A 16,300-nucleotide genomic window follows, 5' to 3' on the forward strand; every position below is an offset into this window, starting at 1 on the left:
CCAGGAGCAGAGTATTCTAGACAGTTCCATAGGGCGGGAACAAAGCAGAGGCACTTCTCATGAGAGTGGGAGTTCTTCTTCTTTTTTTTTTTTATCACTTATTTAAATTTTAGGTTTTCATTCATTTCACAGAAGAAAAGAGGCGTAGTGGAAGAAGCAGAGGTTTGATCCAATGGGAAGACTCTGGCCTCACTCCTTCTATTCCACCTTTTCCTTGAAGACGGTTTAGAGCCCTCCACTGTGGTGACAGGCCGGTTTGCCAGTTGTAAAGTTCGCAGTGCTCCATCCCCACTGCATATCAGGTCGTGGTGTCAGCGCTGTTTGGATAAGGAAGGACAGCCCAGTGTCCTTTCATTCCAGAAACTCTGGAGGCTGGGCAGGAGGATCGCAAGCTCAAGGCCAGCCTCAGCAACTTAGCAGTTTAGCAAGACCCTAAGAGCACACACCCGTTTTGAGGTTCCCTCCTAGCTACTAAGAACCAGAAAAAGAAAAGCCCAGTCACAGGAAAGTAATGATGTAATTATTCTTTTTAAAAATAAATATGAGATAAATAAAAATATATGCCTAAGCATAAAAATAAATAATCAAATAAATAAAAGAGAGAGGAGAATGAGTGTGAGTTCTTGAAAGATCAAAATGAACAAGAAATATAATACAGACACCCCCGACCTAGGACGGTGATACCGCTGTTTAATGGTGACAGTTCTGCTCCTTCTAATGTTGAAGTTTGAACCCTAGAGAAGCAGCCAAGGCAAGCAGATTAAGCAGGTTTTATTTAAAGGTAATAATACAGACTTCTCCCGGCAGGGAGAAGGGGGCCATGGCTGATGTTCTAAAAGTCCCAAAAGTGAGCGCACCCTACATCTTTTATAGGCTAAGGTCTCTTTTGTTCTCCAGTTCTCTCCCCACTTATCTCTCCTTCCTGCCTACGTGACTAGGCCTGGTTTTGCAGGGGGAGGGCCAGGGTGATTCAGGCAGGCAAGGGCCCAGGGGGCATTAATTAGCAGCTCCTTGCTTGCAGTCCTTGATAAAGGCAGGTAAATTTGGTAATCTATGGGCTCTGGAGCTCCTTGACATTCCGTTCTCCCAGGGGCAGTCTCCAACTCCCAGAGGCAGGTGGCTTCATGGCTTCATTTCCTCGATTTGACCCGAACCCCTATTTCTACACTAACTGCCTGTCCCCAATTCTGGCTTCAATGGTTCAAAGTAACCATCTTCCCACTTTGCCCTGAAGTAAAGTGATAAGAATTCAGTAGAAACTACTGATTTTCAGCTAGTGACAGCAGCAGATCCTCCGTGCTGGACGCTGTACGGGGACCTCGGTGCCAGCTGTGTGTGCTGCAGGTTAGGTGTGCAGAACATCCTCAACCCACAACCTGCCCACTCTGGGTTCACAGGGGCATGGCCCCGCTGTTTACCATGGCTCTGTGTCCTGGTGAGGACCAGGAAAAGACAAGAGCACGCAGCTGAGGTCACCGTGGAAAGCCCCATGTTTGTGGCTCCTTTTGTTTTTTTGTTAAAATATCTTGAATTTTGGCAGATGCTGTGTCCCTGGGCGGAGATAATCCTACGGGCTTCTCTCTCCTTTGGTCTACTGAAGGGGGGCTTTTCTTTAACCAGCTTTCTGATGTTGAACTATTACCAAAGTCTCAGTCTTTGTCCCTGATGCCAATCCAATAATGAGGGGGGAAAAAAAGAAGTTTTGAGAAAAAGGAAAGTTTTATTGCTTTGCTAGCAAAGGAGAAACACAGGGGACTCCTGACCCCCAGGTTGTGATTCTGCCCATCAGAGGAACAGGGGGCTTAGGGGCTCTCTGTTGGAGGTGTAATGCTCTTGTTACTTGGGGAGCCCCTTCTGGTGCCATCACAAGTCAGCCTAAACTATTCTGTTCCTGTGGTGGGTGTGTGCTTAGGATGGGGAAGAAATGTAATCCTGTTTTTGAGATTAGGGAGGGGGAGACTAAGGAGTGGGAGGGAGAGGAAGAGAAAGAAACACGTCCCATCTAAAAATAAGTCACAGTGGAGTGGCAGAGCAGCAGGGGCCATTTTCAAAGCATAAAGTGGACCCTTTCACAGAACCACCCTTATGTTTGTGGGATAAAACTTTCTTGATCATGATATAATTTTAAACATAGTTCTGGATTTAATCTGTTGATATTTTACTTTGATTTTTTACATTTACAGTTCTAAATGAGATTGGCCTAAAATTTTTCTTCTTTGGTTTAGCTTTCAAGGTCATAATAGCTTCACTAAATGAGTTTAGGCGTGCTCTCCCGCCCCCAGAACTATTAGTATGTGAAGGTTCCTTTATTCAATAAGACTGACACCCCCAGTGAAAGGACCTGGGCCTCCTATCTTGATGAACTGTGGGAATGAAGGTTGTAGTTCTTACCACTGACAAGTCTCTACATGCCTTTAGGTATAGTCAGATTGGTTTTGGTTTTGCTTTTTGATTGGGGATTGAACCCAGGGTCACTGTACCGCTGAGCTACATCCCCAGCCCATTTTATTTTTTCTTTTGAGATAGAGTCTCTCTAATTTCCTGACCTAGAACTTGCAATCCTCCCAAGTCTCTGGGATAACAGGCATGGGCCGCCACACCCAGCTCTTCTACTTTTGAAAAATATACAGTTCACCCACGCATGGTACTGCACGCTTGTAATCCCAGCGGTCTCGGAGGCTGAGGCAGGGGGATCACAAATTGCCTCAGCAACTCAGTGAGACCCTGTCTCAAAAAATTTTTTTAAAAATTTAAAACATTAACAGGATTGGAGATGCAGCTCAGTGGTAGAATGTCCTTGTTTTCAATTCCTGCTACCAAAAAGAAAAATAAAAAAGAAAGACACAGTTACATACTTGTCAACTGCAGTACAAAAGATAGCAAATGAAAGCTTCAGTGCATTCAGGGATTTAAAAACTGAATAATTCAAGTAAAAAAAGAGACTGTAACGGGAATTGTAAAATATTTATGAATGGTTGTCTATGAAAACACTACATTTCAAAGCCTGTACAATGCAACTAAGAGCAATTAGAGGAAAACTTTTGCTGTAAATGTATTCATTAAAAAAAAAAAATTTTTTTCCAGGTACTCGGGCACTCCACCACTAAGTCACAGTTCCAAACCTTTTTTTTTTTTTTTTTTTGCGATGCTGGGGATTGAACCCAGAGCCTTGTGCTTGTGAGGCAAGCAACTGAGCTATCTCCCCAGCCCACCCTCCTGTTTTTTTATATTCAAGACAGGATCTTAGCTAAGTGGCCCAGGCTGGCCTCAAATTTGTGATCCTCCTGTCTTAGCCTCTTGAGTAGCTGAGATTACAGATGTGCCCAGCAACAGTCCCATTACCTAATACTGTCCAAGCATTAGGGAGCAGTGACTATAGATACATGCCAACCAGGAGGAGCCAATAAAAACTGAAGGAAGGAAGCTCCAAAGGTGAAGTTTTGTTATCTAAAGTCCATCACTATGCTTGGGCCATGAATCCAGCCGAATCCAGCCAAAACCAGACCCAGGCTGTGGTTTGGGAGCTTCCACTGCAGACGCTGCAGGCCCAGGCCTGCGAGATCTCAGCCACACCCTCCGGGAGCTTGCACCCTCAAAAAGTGAACCAGAAAATGATGCACAAGGACAATTTGTCATTGATAGGAGTTGGAGTCAAAAACAAGAGAAATGGCATCGTGAGAAAAGAGAAGTGAAAAAGGAGGGGCGTGGCCTGGGGCGGGCTGGGGAGGGCGGGGGCCGGCTCAGTGGAAGAGCACTTGCAAATAGGCGTGAGCCCTGGGTTCCATTCCTGGACCTGCAAAACAAAACAAAACAAGAGTAGAAAAGAGTGAAATTTTGTGGGGTGATTACGAAAGGAGAGACTTGCCAGTGAATTTGAGGCTCTGAGGACGCAGGGAACAGGGTGGTGCTGGACAAAGGAGGAAGAACTGCCTATCAGAGGCGAGCTGAGGGGACCGCTCCTCCTTCCCTGCTGGACAAGGGCCCAGGTTTACGCTCTGGGCTTCTGTCACCCTGTCAGCAGGTGTGGGGCCAGGGCATGGGCCTGAGCCCCAGAAAGACACCGAGGGGTTCACGGCAACAGAGGAGGCTGGGAGAAAGGACACCACCCAAGAGACGCCCTCAACAGGACCAGGCACCTCAACCTGCCCCAGGTCCGCAAGCGGGACAGCGAGGGCGCCAAGGGAGCAGAGCCAGGCAGGTGGTGTCGGGGAGAAAAAGTGTCTTTTCCTCGCCCATCGTGGGCCCGAGGCTGGGGCCTGCCACAAAAGACAGCTCAACAAGAGAAAAGCGTGTGGATTTATTTCATCCGACTTTTATGTGACACAGGAGCCTGCAGAAATGCAGACAAAAACCCACGTGGCGGACAGTAGTGCGACCTACTCTCGAGGAAGGCCAGAGAAAACTCTTAGGGCCGCTTCAGGGGAGAAAGGCAGGGGAGCTAAGAGCAACCTTCCGGATTCTGCTTTTTTTCTCAAATGCCAAGGTGCCATGATCTGGAGTATCATCGTGTCCTGAACACCATCACAGCCAAGAGCTGAAGGATTGAGGAAAATAATATTCCTACAAGACAGTTCCCCAAGGAAAACAGAGGGACAGTGTGGATGTCAAGGAGGGAGGGATAATTAGGCAAACATTAAACCTCTCACAGTACATCCTTTCCCAGTAACAGTGGGCCCTGGGCTTTGACCTTCCCCCATCTGAAATCAGTCCTATGTGGAGGCACAGCAAATACTGAAACTCTGGGACACATTGGATCCCAGAGAAAGAAAAGCAATGGGCAAGATTTGAGTGCTCATCCCTTGGGATCTAGGTGCCTATCTCCCCAGGTAACAATGAGTTTCAACCTTTTTACAACTACCCTCTTAAGTTAAAGTTTTAACCTGCACAACTAGCCCCTGTTTGTCAAAACTACATATCCACAGTCTCCAATGAAACTCTAAAACCCAGACTCCTGTAACTGGGGGCCAGTTCCATACCCAGAAAATGGGCCCTCCCATGCCTGATCCATGAACTTCGCTGCAGAATAAAGGAAAGCTTGCTGATCCGAGGTTTTCTTCCAGTTTACTGACTCCGTCATTTGTGGGCCATAGCTTACAAGAGCAATGGCAGAAAAGAGAAGAACAGGCATGGGTGACAAGCAGCAGACACCGGGAGGAGCAGAAAGCCAGGGTCGCTGCATCCTGCCTTGCAGGCCTGAAATAAGTTTCTTTTTATGATCAAATGAAGACTGAGCCAGGCACAGTGGCACACATCTGGCATCCTAGTGGCTCCAGAGGCTGAGGCAGGAGAAACTCAAGTTCAAAGCCAGCCTCAGCAACTTAGTGAGGCCCTAAGCAACTTAGAGAGACCCTGTCTCCAAATAAAAAATAGAAAGGGCTGGGGACATGGCTCAGAGGTAAAGTGCCCTTAGGTTTAATCCCTGGTACCATAAATAAAAATAAAAGCTAATAAAGAAAGACTGAGACTCTCCCCAATCTCTGTTACATATTCTTCCTCCAGGAGCTCCGGACTCCCCTTGAAGTGATTTCTGAGCTTGCTGATACTCCATGGAAGCTATTGTCACCTCTGTCCATCAGCTGGTGCCTGTGGCACCACCATGTCACCCTCTCTTGTCCCATATGTGGACACAGTTCCCACTGATGCTGTAAACAAAGGTGCTCCACATTTTACACCCAATCTCAGGGGACCCTGTCTTTCCCCTAGCAAGTTTCCACGCTCCAGGGAAGGATTGGCTCAGCTCCTCACCAGGTTCTTCCCATGCCTAGCGGCCCCTGTTCCAAGTGCTGTGCCTGCAGCCACCTCTGCACCACTGGTTATCAGCTGCGGAACAGCCTTCGCATTGGTCTGAAGCAGTTGTGTGGAACACTCCCCGGCTGCAGGGCCCCTTCGAGAACAACGGTGGTATTCAGTGGGCACTGTTTCTGCACTGGTTTAACCGCCAGGGACTGATGACCTTCGAGAAACAAAAGAGGTCTGCTTCAAGGTGACTTTCTGTATCTTCTGCTAGAAACTGCTAGCAACTACAGATCTCCGGCTTAGAAAAAGAAAGAGAAAGGCTTGTTTCCTTTCACCAGGCATCTGCCACACGTGCAGCAGAGAGGGTGGTGAGGCCAGAGGAGGAGGAGCGCTGTCTGAGGCCTCTGCTGCCCCTCCAGGAGGCCTGGCTGTGCAGCCAGATGTGAGGGCTTCCCTACGTCCCTGGGGGCCTTGAACGGCCCATCCTTAGCCCAAGTGAGTCTCTGTTTCCCCCTCTCGAACATGCTTGGGTAAGCAGCCAGGGGGACCCAGGAGGCCCCTCAGCAGTGAGAGTGGCCCCTTAGGGTCAGGGATGGGAAACCAGAGCAAAGTGGCCAGGATCTCAGCCTTTGATCTGTGAACTACATCCTCCTCCCTTGTTTTCAGTTGAGGGGGTCCTCAGGGCAGCTGGTGAAGGGCTACCACGCCAGCATTTAGGTCCACTGACCTGGCTGGTCACAAAAGAAATGGTCACCAGCAATCCATGAACCCAATGGCAGATTTTCACTGAAGGCCCACAGGTGACCAGCATCACTCAGAGCCACCAAAGAGAGGCTGGTCACAACCTTCCATGGGCAGGGTGCTTGGGCTTGTACTCCCCAAACATGCTGCCTTAGGTAGGGGACCCCAGAAGCAGAGCCTGAGACCAGGACCCTCACTTGGGATAAGAATTGCTGGGGGAGGGCCTGGAGAAAAACTGGCAGCAGCAGCTCAGGGCAGAGTGAAGCCACAGTGTGTCCCAGCAGGACAGTGCGGTCTGATCCCCTGTGGCTCTGGGGGCTCTGGGCGTGGCCCTACATGCCACAGAGCTGGCCCCCACTGTGTCAGCAGCTTGCAGGGCGGAGCTGGGGAAGCAGCTGTGGGCAACACTCAGCAGCAGGAGAGGAATGGGGACCCAGCAGCAGCTATGGCAGCCCCCCTCACACGTAGGCGTTATTGGGGTGAGGGCAGCGAGGCTTGGGGCGGCCAGAAGAGGCCTCAGGAGGGTGGAGATAGGAAACGAGGGAGGTGCACAGGACAGGGTGGGGTCTCCCGGCCACCTGCTTTTTTGCCCAGGACCAGCCTTTTCCTTAGCCTCCCTCCTGTACTCCAGCAAATTCCCTGAAAGCCAGGCTAGGCGCCCAGTGAGGATAAACCCTGGTGTGTGATCTGCGCTCCAGTCCCCGGAACCAGGTGAGCAATGACCATGGCTGGTATCTGGACCCCCAAGAAGGCAGCGGCCTCTTGTCTCTATACCTCTTTTTTTTTTTTTTTTTTTTTTTTTGTGGTACTGGGGATCGAACTCAGGGCCTTGTGCTTGCAAGGCAAGCACTCTACCAACTGAGCTATATCCCCAGCCCTTGTCTCTATACCTCGAAAGCTTGCCCTAGAGAAAAACCCCATCTCCTTTCCTCCCTCCAGGCAGGAGGGCTAGTGCAACACCTGGACCAAAAGGCCCTCCTCAGAGAAGTGGGAAGGTGGGGTGCAGACCTGGGATCCTGTAAAATGCAGCTTCTGATTGGCTCTGGAGGGAACCAATGCCTGGCTCCCAGGTAACACCTAAGCTGCTGGCACAGGAGGCACACACCTGCCCCCTCCCCTCCAGGTTGTGAGGATGTTGGTCCTCCTGGCCATGCACCCCCACATTCTCAGCTCTGGTTTTCCTGCCTCACTTTCAGACTGTGGGCTCCAGGTGGAACTGAGTCCCTTGGTGGAGGACATGTGACCCAGCCATGCACTTCCTTGGCTACTGTGCTGGACAGGTAACAGGCTGAAGCCCAGTTCAGGCCCAGCATGAGACAGGCCTGTGACCTGCACGCTGAGGCAAACACGAGCACCACCCCCAGCAAAGCAGGGTTCAGAGCTGCTGTCCTTGAGTGACTTCCTGCTCACGCAGGGAACCTTAATCAAAGAGTCAATGGATGCAGCTGCAGATCCCAGAGAGCAAGGAACAGAATCCAAGTGCTGGAGTGAGCCAGCCTCCCTGTTAACAGGAGGGAATGAATGCACTTAGCCAAGCCCAGGGTCACCTGGTAGCAGGGGGGCTGGCATAAGGTCACCACCTAGCACTTTCCCCTAGATAAGGGGGACTGTGAAGTGGCATGGTCTGCTGCAGGTTCTTCCTTAGAAAGGAGGACATGATGACCTGCTGACACTAGCAGCATTTACATGCATACTTGTGAGCGGAGGGACAGTCAGGAGAGATGTAACTGGCCCAGGTCTCCCATTGGAGATGGGCCAGCCCAGGAGCCTGGTCTCCAGACCTGAGCACTCTTGGCGGCCCACCTCCTGGGGGCCAATGGGAATGGCCCCAAAGCGAGTCCAGCAAGCCATTGGTGTCAGAGAATTGCTAATACCTGTTACCCAAACCCAAACAGCAGTCTCTTTCCACATTGTACTAATTCATTGCTATGGTTTTTGTTTTCTTTTTTTCTTTTTTAATACCAGGGATTGAACCCAGGGCTGTTTTAGCTACTGAGACACCTCCCCAGTCCCTTTTTTAATTTTAAGACAGGGTCTCTCTAAGTTGCTTAGGGCCTCACTAAATAGCTGAGGCTGGCCTTGAACTTGCCATCCCTGCCTCAGCCTCTTGTACCAGGGGATTACAGGCGTGCGCCACCATGCCTGGCTATTTTTTATGTTTTCTCTAGTCTTTGAGCACCATAACACCTTGAACCTAGCTCCTCCAGAAATGATGGTGGCTAAGAGTGAGGCCTCCACCTGCTCCCAGCTAAGCCCCAAGGACTACTCCTCACACCAGCTGATGTCGTGAGAACATTTATTCCACTCGGTCAGCTCCAGTAGGTGTCAGTGACCCCCAAAAATAGCCAGCCTGGATGACCCTTTACTATACTCCTGTGTAGCCATGGGTGGTCAGCGGGTGGGGGATCCTCCGGCTTCCACTGCTTCCACGTAGTGAAGGACCTGAGGCCCCCCGTGTCCATTCTTGACCCAGGGAGCCGGCCCCAGCCCACTAGTTAACTGGCACGCCCTCTCCCCGCACTCCTCCAGCCCCACCCCCACTCCAGCACTTGCTTCATCAGCCAGTCGACAAGTGTTCCTGAGAGTTAGGAGTCCAGCCCAGTGCTGGACCCAGCCGGGGTCCGAGAGGAAATGGCACAGTCCCTTGCCCTCAGGGAGCTCACAGTCTAGTTGGAGACTCGAGACTCATGCACACCTGTGCACGCGCACACACACAGAGGAAACTACAGCACAAGACCAGACGGCACAGCGTACTCAGGGGTGACAGCGTGTTCACACAGGGCCTGTACAGAGAAGGAAGGCAAGGAGTCGACCCTGGTGGAGGAGGGCTCAGTGGGGAGGAGGAGGAAGGGGACATTTCCCAGCGATACTGAGGACGGCACAGCACAGGTACGGCAAGGAGACAAGCTGAACGGTGAGCAGAGCGAGGGCGTGCTGTTGTGGTTCTCCCTAGGTTGGGCCAAGGACCGGAGCCACATGGAAGCTTCCAGGGCAGGGAGTGCCTCCCCTTTCCTATTGCCCCAAGCATTCCGCAATCCTATATAGCAGGTGTCCAGGAAGAGTCTACGGGTCCAACTGCAGGGGAGACAGGAGCAGGAAGAACCCAGGGCAGGGATCCATCGGCCTCCATCGCAGCTCCAGTCGGTCCCACCTTTTCTGATGGGCAGTTCATTCTGGGGAGGCAGATGAGCCCTGTGGGCTCCAGGATGACCTGCTGAGGTGTGAAGACCAAGCACTGCAGCTGGCCTGGAGCCTGGCCCTGCCACTTGTACCCATCTGCTTGGGGATACCCAGCTTCTGCACCGCCTCTCCCACTGGCCTCAGGACCTGCAGCAGGGCTCTATCCTCTTCCTCCCCAGCTCTCCCACAAGACCTGCCTGGATCTGCACCTGGTTGGGCAGGAGGCACCTCGTCTGAGTGTGACTGCTGGAAGCAGGTTTCCTTTTCCCTGGGTAGACGTGGACCAGTTCCTCAGAGTCCAGCTCCCCAATACCTCACAGTGAAATCGGAGCCTAGGCTGAGCAGGGGCTCCATTTCACAAGCCAGCATCCTGCTGGCAAAACAAGAAACAAACGCAGAGGAGCAAACCAGTCCAGGGAACCTGGGTGACGTCAGAGGAAGGGAAACTAGATTCCAGAAACTGGTGCAATGTTATGTCTGAGAGAAGGGACTGACTATATGAATCTCCACCTTAGAATTCTTTATTCCCAAACAAGGGAACGAGGTCAGGGGGAGACTACTCGCATGGCAGCCTTAACTCGGGGCTCTCTGAGTGTCAGGTAAGGGAAGGGTGGCAGGGGAAGCCTCCAGGGCTGAGGTTCTTTGTCTGGAGTCCAGCTGCTTGGAATTTTTTAGTCTAAGTGAGTATGTATGCATGTTTTCCTGGGGAGAAGGTCCATAATTTTCACCAGTTTTTAAAGGGCCTGTGACCCCAAAGTGTTAACAACCTTTCTGGCTCAGAAAGGAAATGAAGTCTGCAGGAATTGTTCACACACAGGGCAAGGTTCTGCCTCAAGCCTGACCCACCGACCTGCTGTGTTGACTTAAACCAGCCACTTCCTGTCTCTGAACTTTAGCTGACTGGCGGACCAGGCAGGAGCAGAAAGGCCACAGATGCCATCCCTGCAGCCACATGAGAGCAGAGATCCATGGCCAGGAAGCCAGCAGGAGGCCTGCCCCTGCTGTGACTCCCATGAGGCCTGGGGAGTCTTCCCACCAGGGCTTGGAATTGGCCTCTAATTCCAGGCTCCATCAGGTCACCTCTATAGGTCACTGCAGGGCACCTCCCAAGGTAGATCTTCTTAGAGGACGTGTCTCATGCCAGGATGCAGTGCCATGCAGGTCCCCATGGGACTCCATTCCTAGTCTCTGTGCCCAGATGTGCCCGACACCTTCTGGGCTATAAGGTCCTGCCCATTTTGTATCTGTTCACAAAAAAAAAAAGAGATCAGGGTCAGGTCAGGTGCTACAATGTGGTCCTGCCCCACCACCCCTCTGAGGCTAGAAGGGACATCTCCCTGGCCCCCTGTATCTGTCTGGGGCTTTGAGTAAGTCTCCTCAACTCCTATAATGCAAGACCAGGATTATTAATCCCATTTACAGATGGGGACCCTGGGGTCAGGATATTTGGGTGGTTGGCTCTAGATGTCCCAGAACCCTGTAAATCTTATTCTTAATCTTATTCTCTGCCACCAAATACTAGTCCACATTGAAACAACTACCAAGAGTGACAGAGGGCAAATGATCCCTGAGGAGCCACACAGCACTGAGGAAGACCAGAGAGGGCAGAGGGAGGAAGCGACAGGTCTCCAGCACTGAGCACAGGCTTGAATAGGAAGCAAGGACTGGGAGCAGAAGTCCTCCAGAGTCCCAGCGTCCTTCTTCCGGGTGCCCTCATGCACCTGTGCCACCCAGAGATGCCCCTGCCTGGGCTCCTTTCATATGCTGGAATCCTCTCAGCTCCATTTTGTGTCTTACAGCAGTAGAGCTGAAGGGTTTTGGGATCCAGAATCCAAAAACACAGCCCTGACCTTACCCACTGTACTGAGCACTGGGCCTTGGGACAAGCTTGGATAAGGCCACTTCTACTGTGCCAAACAACTGAAGAGGCCTGTGCCTCAAGCAATAACTTGGAATCAGCGGTCCTGGAGGCAAGTCCCTGCTGTCCCCATTCTCACAGCAGGACCTCAGCCAAGCATCTGAGCTGGGACCTCATCTTCTGCCTGGGTGGCCCCAAGGCTCCTGGTCTTCCATCTGTCCTCACAGTGCCTTTAAAGCAGGTCTGAGCTCACTGGGTTCTCATTAAAAATCTCAGCCGTCCCTCCTCCCTCATCACAAAGTCCTTTGTAGGGCAAGCCAGACCCTCCACTGAGGACACCTCACCTCCAAAGTCCCTCCACACTACTTGCTCTCCCTGGAACAGTTCTACTTGGCTCCAGGGCTGGTTCAAAGCCATGGCATTTCCCCAAGTGTCCCTAGTCACCTCTGGTCCCACTACATAGGTTGTCCCCACTCTAGCCCACATCCCTCTGTGTATGTATCAGCCCCCCCCCCCCACCCCCCAGTGACTGGGCCTGGGGTCCTCACCTGTGCCTCCTCCTGAGAGGGAAGCACAGCATAGCACAGGGCACACAAGTGACGTCACCCTCTCCTAACCGCACATCCTCACAACACCCAGGGAGGAGTCTCCCATCTTTATCCTCAACTTACAGATTAACAAACTGGGACATGAAGGGTAAGGACTTCAGATAGGGGGTGCAGGAGGCCTTGGGGACTGAGGTTTGGCTTGGGGATTGTGGAAAGTGGCCCTCTCCAAGTGTCTTTCAACTCTGGCATTCGGGGAGTGAAGATCCAGTAAGCAGCTCATCATACAGAGACCTGCAAGCCCAGCCTACGTTCGGCGGACGCACGCGTGCATGCAGAATGGCCAGCACCTGCGCACCCGGACACCCCTGGGCCTCTGGGGCTTCAGCCAGCCCTGTGGGTCTCACCTGCTCTAGGCTGCAGGAGCCTGAGGAAGACCAACGCAGGAGCCCAAAGCAGCTGCAGAGGGTCCTGGGCCAGTCTTGCCCCTCTCCCGGGATCCTGTCCAGAGAGAGGGCCGCGGCCCAGAGCCATCTCCAGGGCCCCGGGACGCGGCTCTGGGCTTGGAGGCAGCCGAGGGTGGCAGGCCACGTGCGCGTCATAGCACGCGGCCTAGGTGGGCCGCCTGGCCCTCGGGCCCGTGGCCGTGGTTGCGCTGGTGGGTCTTGAGCGAGCCCTCGCGTGCGAAGCTCTTGCCGCAGCGCGGGCAGAAGTAGGGCCGCCGCTCCCCGAAGACGCCGGGCCGGCGCGGGTGCGGCGCGGGCATGCGCGCGTGGGTGCGCTGGTGGTTGAGCAGGAAGCGCGGCTCCCGGAAGCAACGGCCGCACTGCGCGCACTGGTGTGGCTTCTCGCCGCTGTGGATGCGCTGGTGCGTGAGCAGGTTCTGCTTGAGGCTGAAGCAGCGGCCGCACTCGGGGCAGGGGAAGGGCCGCTCCCCGGTGTGCGTGCGCTGGTGCACCTCGAGGTTGTGCTTCACGCTGAAAGCCTTGCCGCACTCGGGGCACACGAAGGAGGCCGCGCGGCCCGCCCCGGCGTGCGCCTTCTGGTGCCTCACCAGGCTGGGCTGCTGCGAGAAGGTCTGGCCGCACAGGGGGCAGCGGTGGGGCTGCTCTTCGGCAGGGTGGTGGATGACCAGGCCTCGCTCGTCCCCCAGACCCTCCTCCCCGTCCCCCACAGGGGACCCGCCCCCGGAGGACTCCAGCTCGGTCATGGGCACTTCCAGCTGCAGTCACCAGTCCCTGGGAAGGCAGAAGCAGAGAAAGGGGTCAGGGGGACCCGAGGGTCAGGCAACCCCAGCCCGAGGAGCCCCTCGCCTCCCCAGACCTCCAGCACTCGCCCTTCTACGTCTTAGTTCAGGCCAGAATAACCCCTTCTTTCTCCTCTACACCTTAATCCCAGCCTGCCCTCCTGGGCTCATCTCAAGTGCCACCTCCTCCCAGAAGCCTTCCTGACCCCTCCCTCCAGCCTCTCCTTGAGCCATGTTGCCCAACCCGGTGACGCTCATCTGACTGCACGACTACCTCTGCGCCCACCGCGGCACTTTACCAACAGAGCGGCCTTCTTTCATCCAAGCACCACGCCTGCCCTGAGAAAAGCGCGATAAATGCCTGTGGGAAACATCCATGGGCTCCTAATAGTTTGAGTCCACCTGGATACACCTTATCTCTCTATCAGATTCTCAAGGAGAGGGGGTGGGAGGTGCACCCCAAATTTGAAGGGTGGGATCACTCATGGTTTAAAGATATTTTTTGCAAAACTTAAAACAGGAAACAAGAATAAAACTGTAGACTTGAAGTGTCTTCACTGGGTTAAACATGAAAGGGAGAAGCTCTTTGTTTATCAAAATGAAGCATGTGTTTAAAAGGTGTGCAAGTCACTGAACCAGTGCGTTCCCAGAGGACCAGGTCTCAGCTTGATTCCTCTCGGTATCCCCACAGCTAAGCCTGGCCTAAGACTGAGCAACGCTCGAGCACCTGGTTCCCTCCACGCTGGTTCTCCTAAGGATCCTATTCCAGACCCCTGCCTTCCTCTTAAATCATTTCCCACTGTCCTCGTATTGCACTGAGAAAGGAGCAGAGCAGGGTCATCAAGCTCCATTTTGTAAAGGGAGCAACTGAGGCTCCTAAGGTCAACATACTTGCCCAAGGTCACACAGCAAGGTGAGCCAGGACTAGGCCCTAAGTCTCCTGATTCACTGTTGAAAGCCCTTTCAATGCACTAGCTCCTTGACAACTAAGCACCCCTCAACACACACACACAGGAGACCACCACCACCATCCCAACCACGGAAGAGCCAACCATTCCCAAAGGATCACTGTTCCTGTAGGGGCACCATCTACTGCCACCACTCCCATATATCCCAACAATCTCCTGTGGGGCACTGGGGCTGCTCCACACAACCCACAGCTCCACCCGCACCACCTCACTAGGGAAGCTTGCCGGCCGTTCCCCTGCACCGCCCTGCAGGCCCCTCCCTCTTTCAGCCTCAGTCAATCTGCCTGCAGAGTGGGGTCTCAGAGACAGCCTTCTGTCTTCCCTATCTTCGGGCCAGGGGAACAGGCACTCATTCACCCTGGAGGGTGGGGGACAAGTACCACTGGCGGTAGACCCCCAAGCCATCAAAGTCCCCTCGTCAATTCAACCTGCCCTGTCACTGGGTAGCCTCCCCACTCTTCCCAGCTCTAACCCCGCCCAGGGTCCTCCCGCCTCGAGGGTCCCAGGCCATGGCCCCTGACCCTCCCCCAAGTTCCTCCATCCCGCGCCACACTCACAGCCCAGGCTGCGCCCCCGCTCCTCCAGCCTCCAGCGACAGCTCTTTCCTCTAGAGTCTGCGCCGCCCAACGCAAATACGGTAACTCTCCCGCAGCGCCTCCGCGCCCCTCCTCCCCCGCCCCCAGAAATCGGCAAGCCCCCCTCCACGTCCTTCTTGCCGAAGAGTTGCATTAACTGAAAGAGCTCAACCCGCCTCACCCGACCCCCGCGCACAGCCTTGCCAACTCCGGGGCCCGAGAGACCCTGGAGAAATATGGTAACTGTGCGTCGCACCCCCACCCACGAATATACGTAGGCTGGCACCCAGCTGCCGCACCCCACCCAGGCCGCGGCAAGCCCCAGCTCCCTGGGGTGAACGCTGCCCACCCCCGCGCCCGCAGCGCCCCCCGCGGAACCATGCGACCCTGGATAAATACGTAATTAAGTCGCGGCACTGCCACTCCTGGAAAGGACTGTGCGGCTCCCGGCAAATACGGTAGCGCGCCCGCAGTGACCCGCCCCCAAGGGTCCAGCAATGGCCTCGATAAATACGGTAACCTCCCGCCGCGGCCAGGGCCCAGACCAGGGACTCACATGGCGCCGCCTCCCGAGCCCTTCGTCTCCGCCGCAGCGCCGCAGTCGCCAACGTCGCCGCAGCCGCACAGCAGCCCCGTGAGGCTGGGAGGTCTAACTCGCCAACACCCTGGCTGGTGGAAAAAGGAAGGCTGCAAGCGCCTCGCCTGCCTAGGCAGGAGAGGGCACCGGGCGCGGACCGGCACCAGGGCCAGAAAGCCCCGCGGGGCAGGTCGCCCCAAGCCTCCAGGGCCCCCGCCCCAGCCATTCCCCTTTCAGAATTCCCCAGGCCCAAATTCGGTCATTAGAGCGTCATCCTCAACCTCCCTTCTCCCGAGGCTGGAATAGCCTGGCCAGGTCCACAAGCTGCCTGCCCCCAGCGACTAGGAAACAGAGTGGGGGCGCTGGAGGCAGCACGCTGGCCCTGAGTTCCAGGACAGAGAAGGGGATCATCGCGGGAGCCCCGTAGCGCGTCTGTGGGCCGGAAACCGAGTGCAGAGCGAAACTCGAAACCACACACCTGGGTGGTACTGAGGTCAGATGGAAAAAAGGATAGGTAGAAAGGAAACTAGCAGCGAAGGGGGAAACTGTCTCTAAATCCAAGGCGGCCTATTAACACCCTCACCTTTACAAGCCTGTTTTCCTCCAGGACTGACTTCGTTAAAAGCCTTAAATCTTATTGCGAGTCCAGATGATTAACACCTACATACATTGCTAGTTCATACGACTATAACTATTATGAATAATAATGATGGAACCCAGTGCTGTTGTACCACTGAGCTACATCCCCAGTCATTATTTTAATTAATTAATTAATTTATTTATTTATTTATTTTAAGATAGGGTCTCGCCAAGTTGCTGAGGCTGGTCTACTCCTTGCAGTCCTCCTGCCTCAGCCTCCGGATTCGCTGGGATT

General features: G+C 53.9%; 1 protein-coding gene across 3 annotated transcripts; it reads right to left on the reverse strand.

The window, feature by feature from the left end:
- Positions 1-8,759: 8,759 nt before the first annotated feature.
- On the reverse strand, positions 8,760-16,027 carry LOC306668045 (uncharacterized protein). Of its 3 annotated transcripts, none has more exons than XM_079151072.1 (3): positions 15,406-16,027; positions 12,468-13,298; positions 8,760-10,901 (listed from the first exon to the last, which is right to left on the reverse strand). In XM_079151072.1, the coding sequence occupies exon 2, from the start codon at positions 13,268-13,270 to the stop codon at positions 12,659-12,661; it is 612 nt and encodes a 203-aa protein (XP_079007198.1). In that variant the 5' UTR covers positions 13,271-13,298; positions 15,406-16,027; the 3' UTR covers positions 8,760-10,901; positions 12,468-12,658. The 3 variants fall into 3 exon arrangements, with proteins under 3 accessions (XP_079007198.1, XP_079007199.1, XP_079007200.1); XM_079151073.1 differs by lacking the exon at positions 15,406-16,027 and adding an exon at positions 15,249-15,397; XM_079151074.1 differs by lacking the exon at positions 15,406-16,027 and adding an exon at positions 13,606-14,814.
- Between the last annotated feature and the right edge of the window lie 273 nt (positions 16,028-16,300).

The sequence above is a fragment of the Sciurus vulgaris genome (genome assembly GCF_902686455.1).
Source record: "Sciurus vulgaris genome assembly, chromosome: 8".
Taxonomy (NCBI): Eukaryota; Metazoa; Chordata; class Mammalia; order Rodentia; family Sciuridae; genus Sciurus; species Sciurus vulgaris.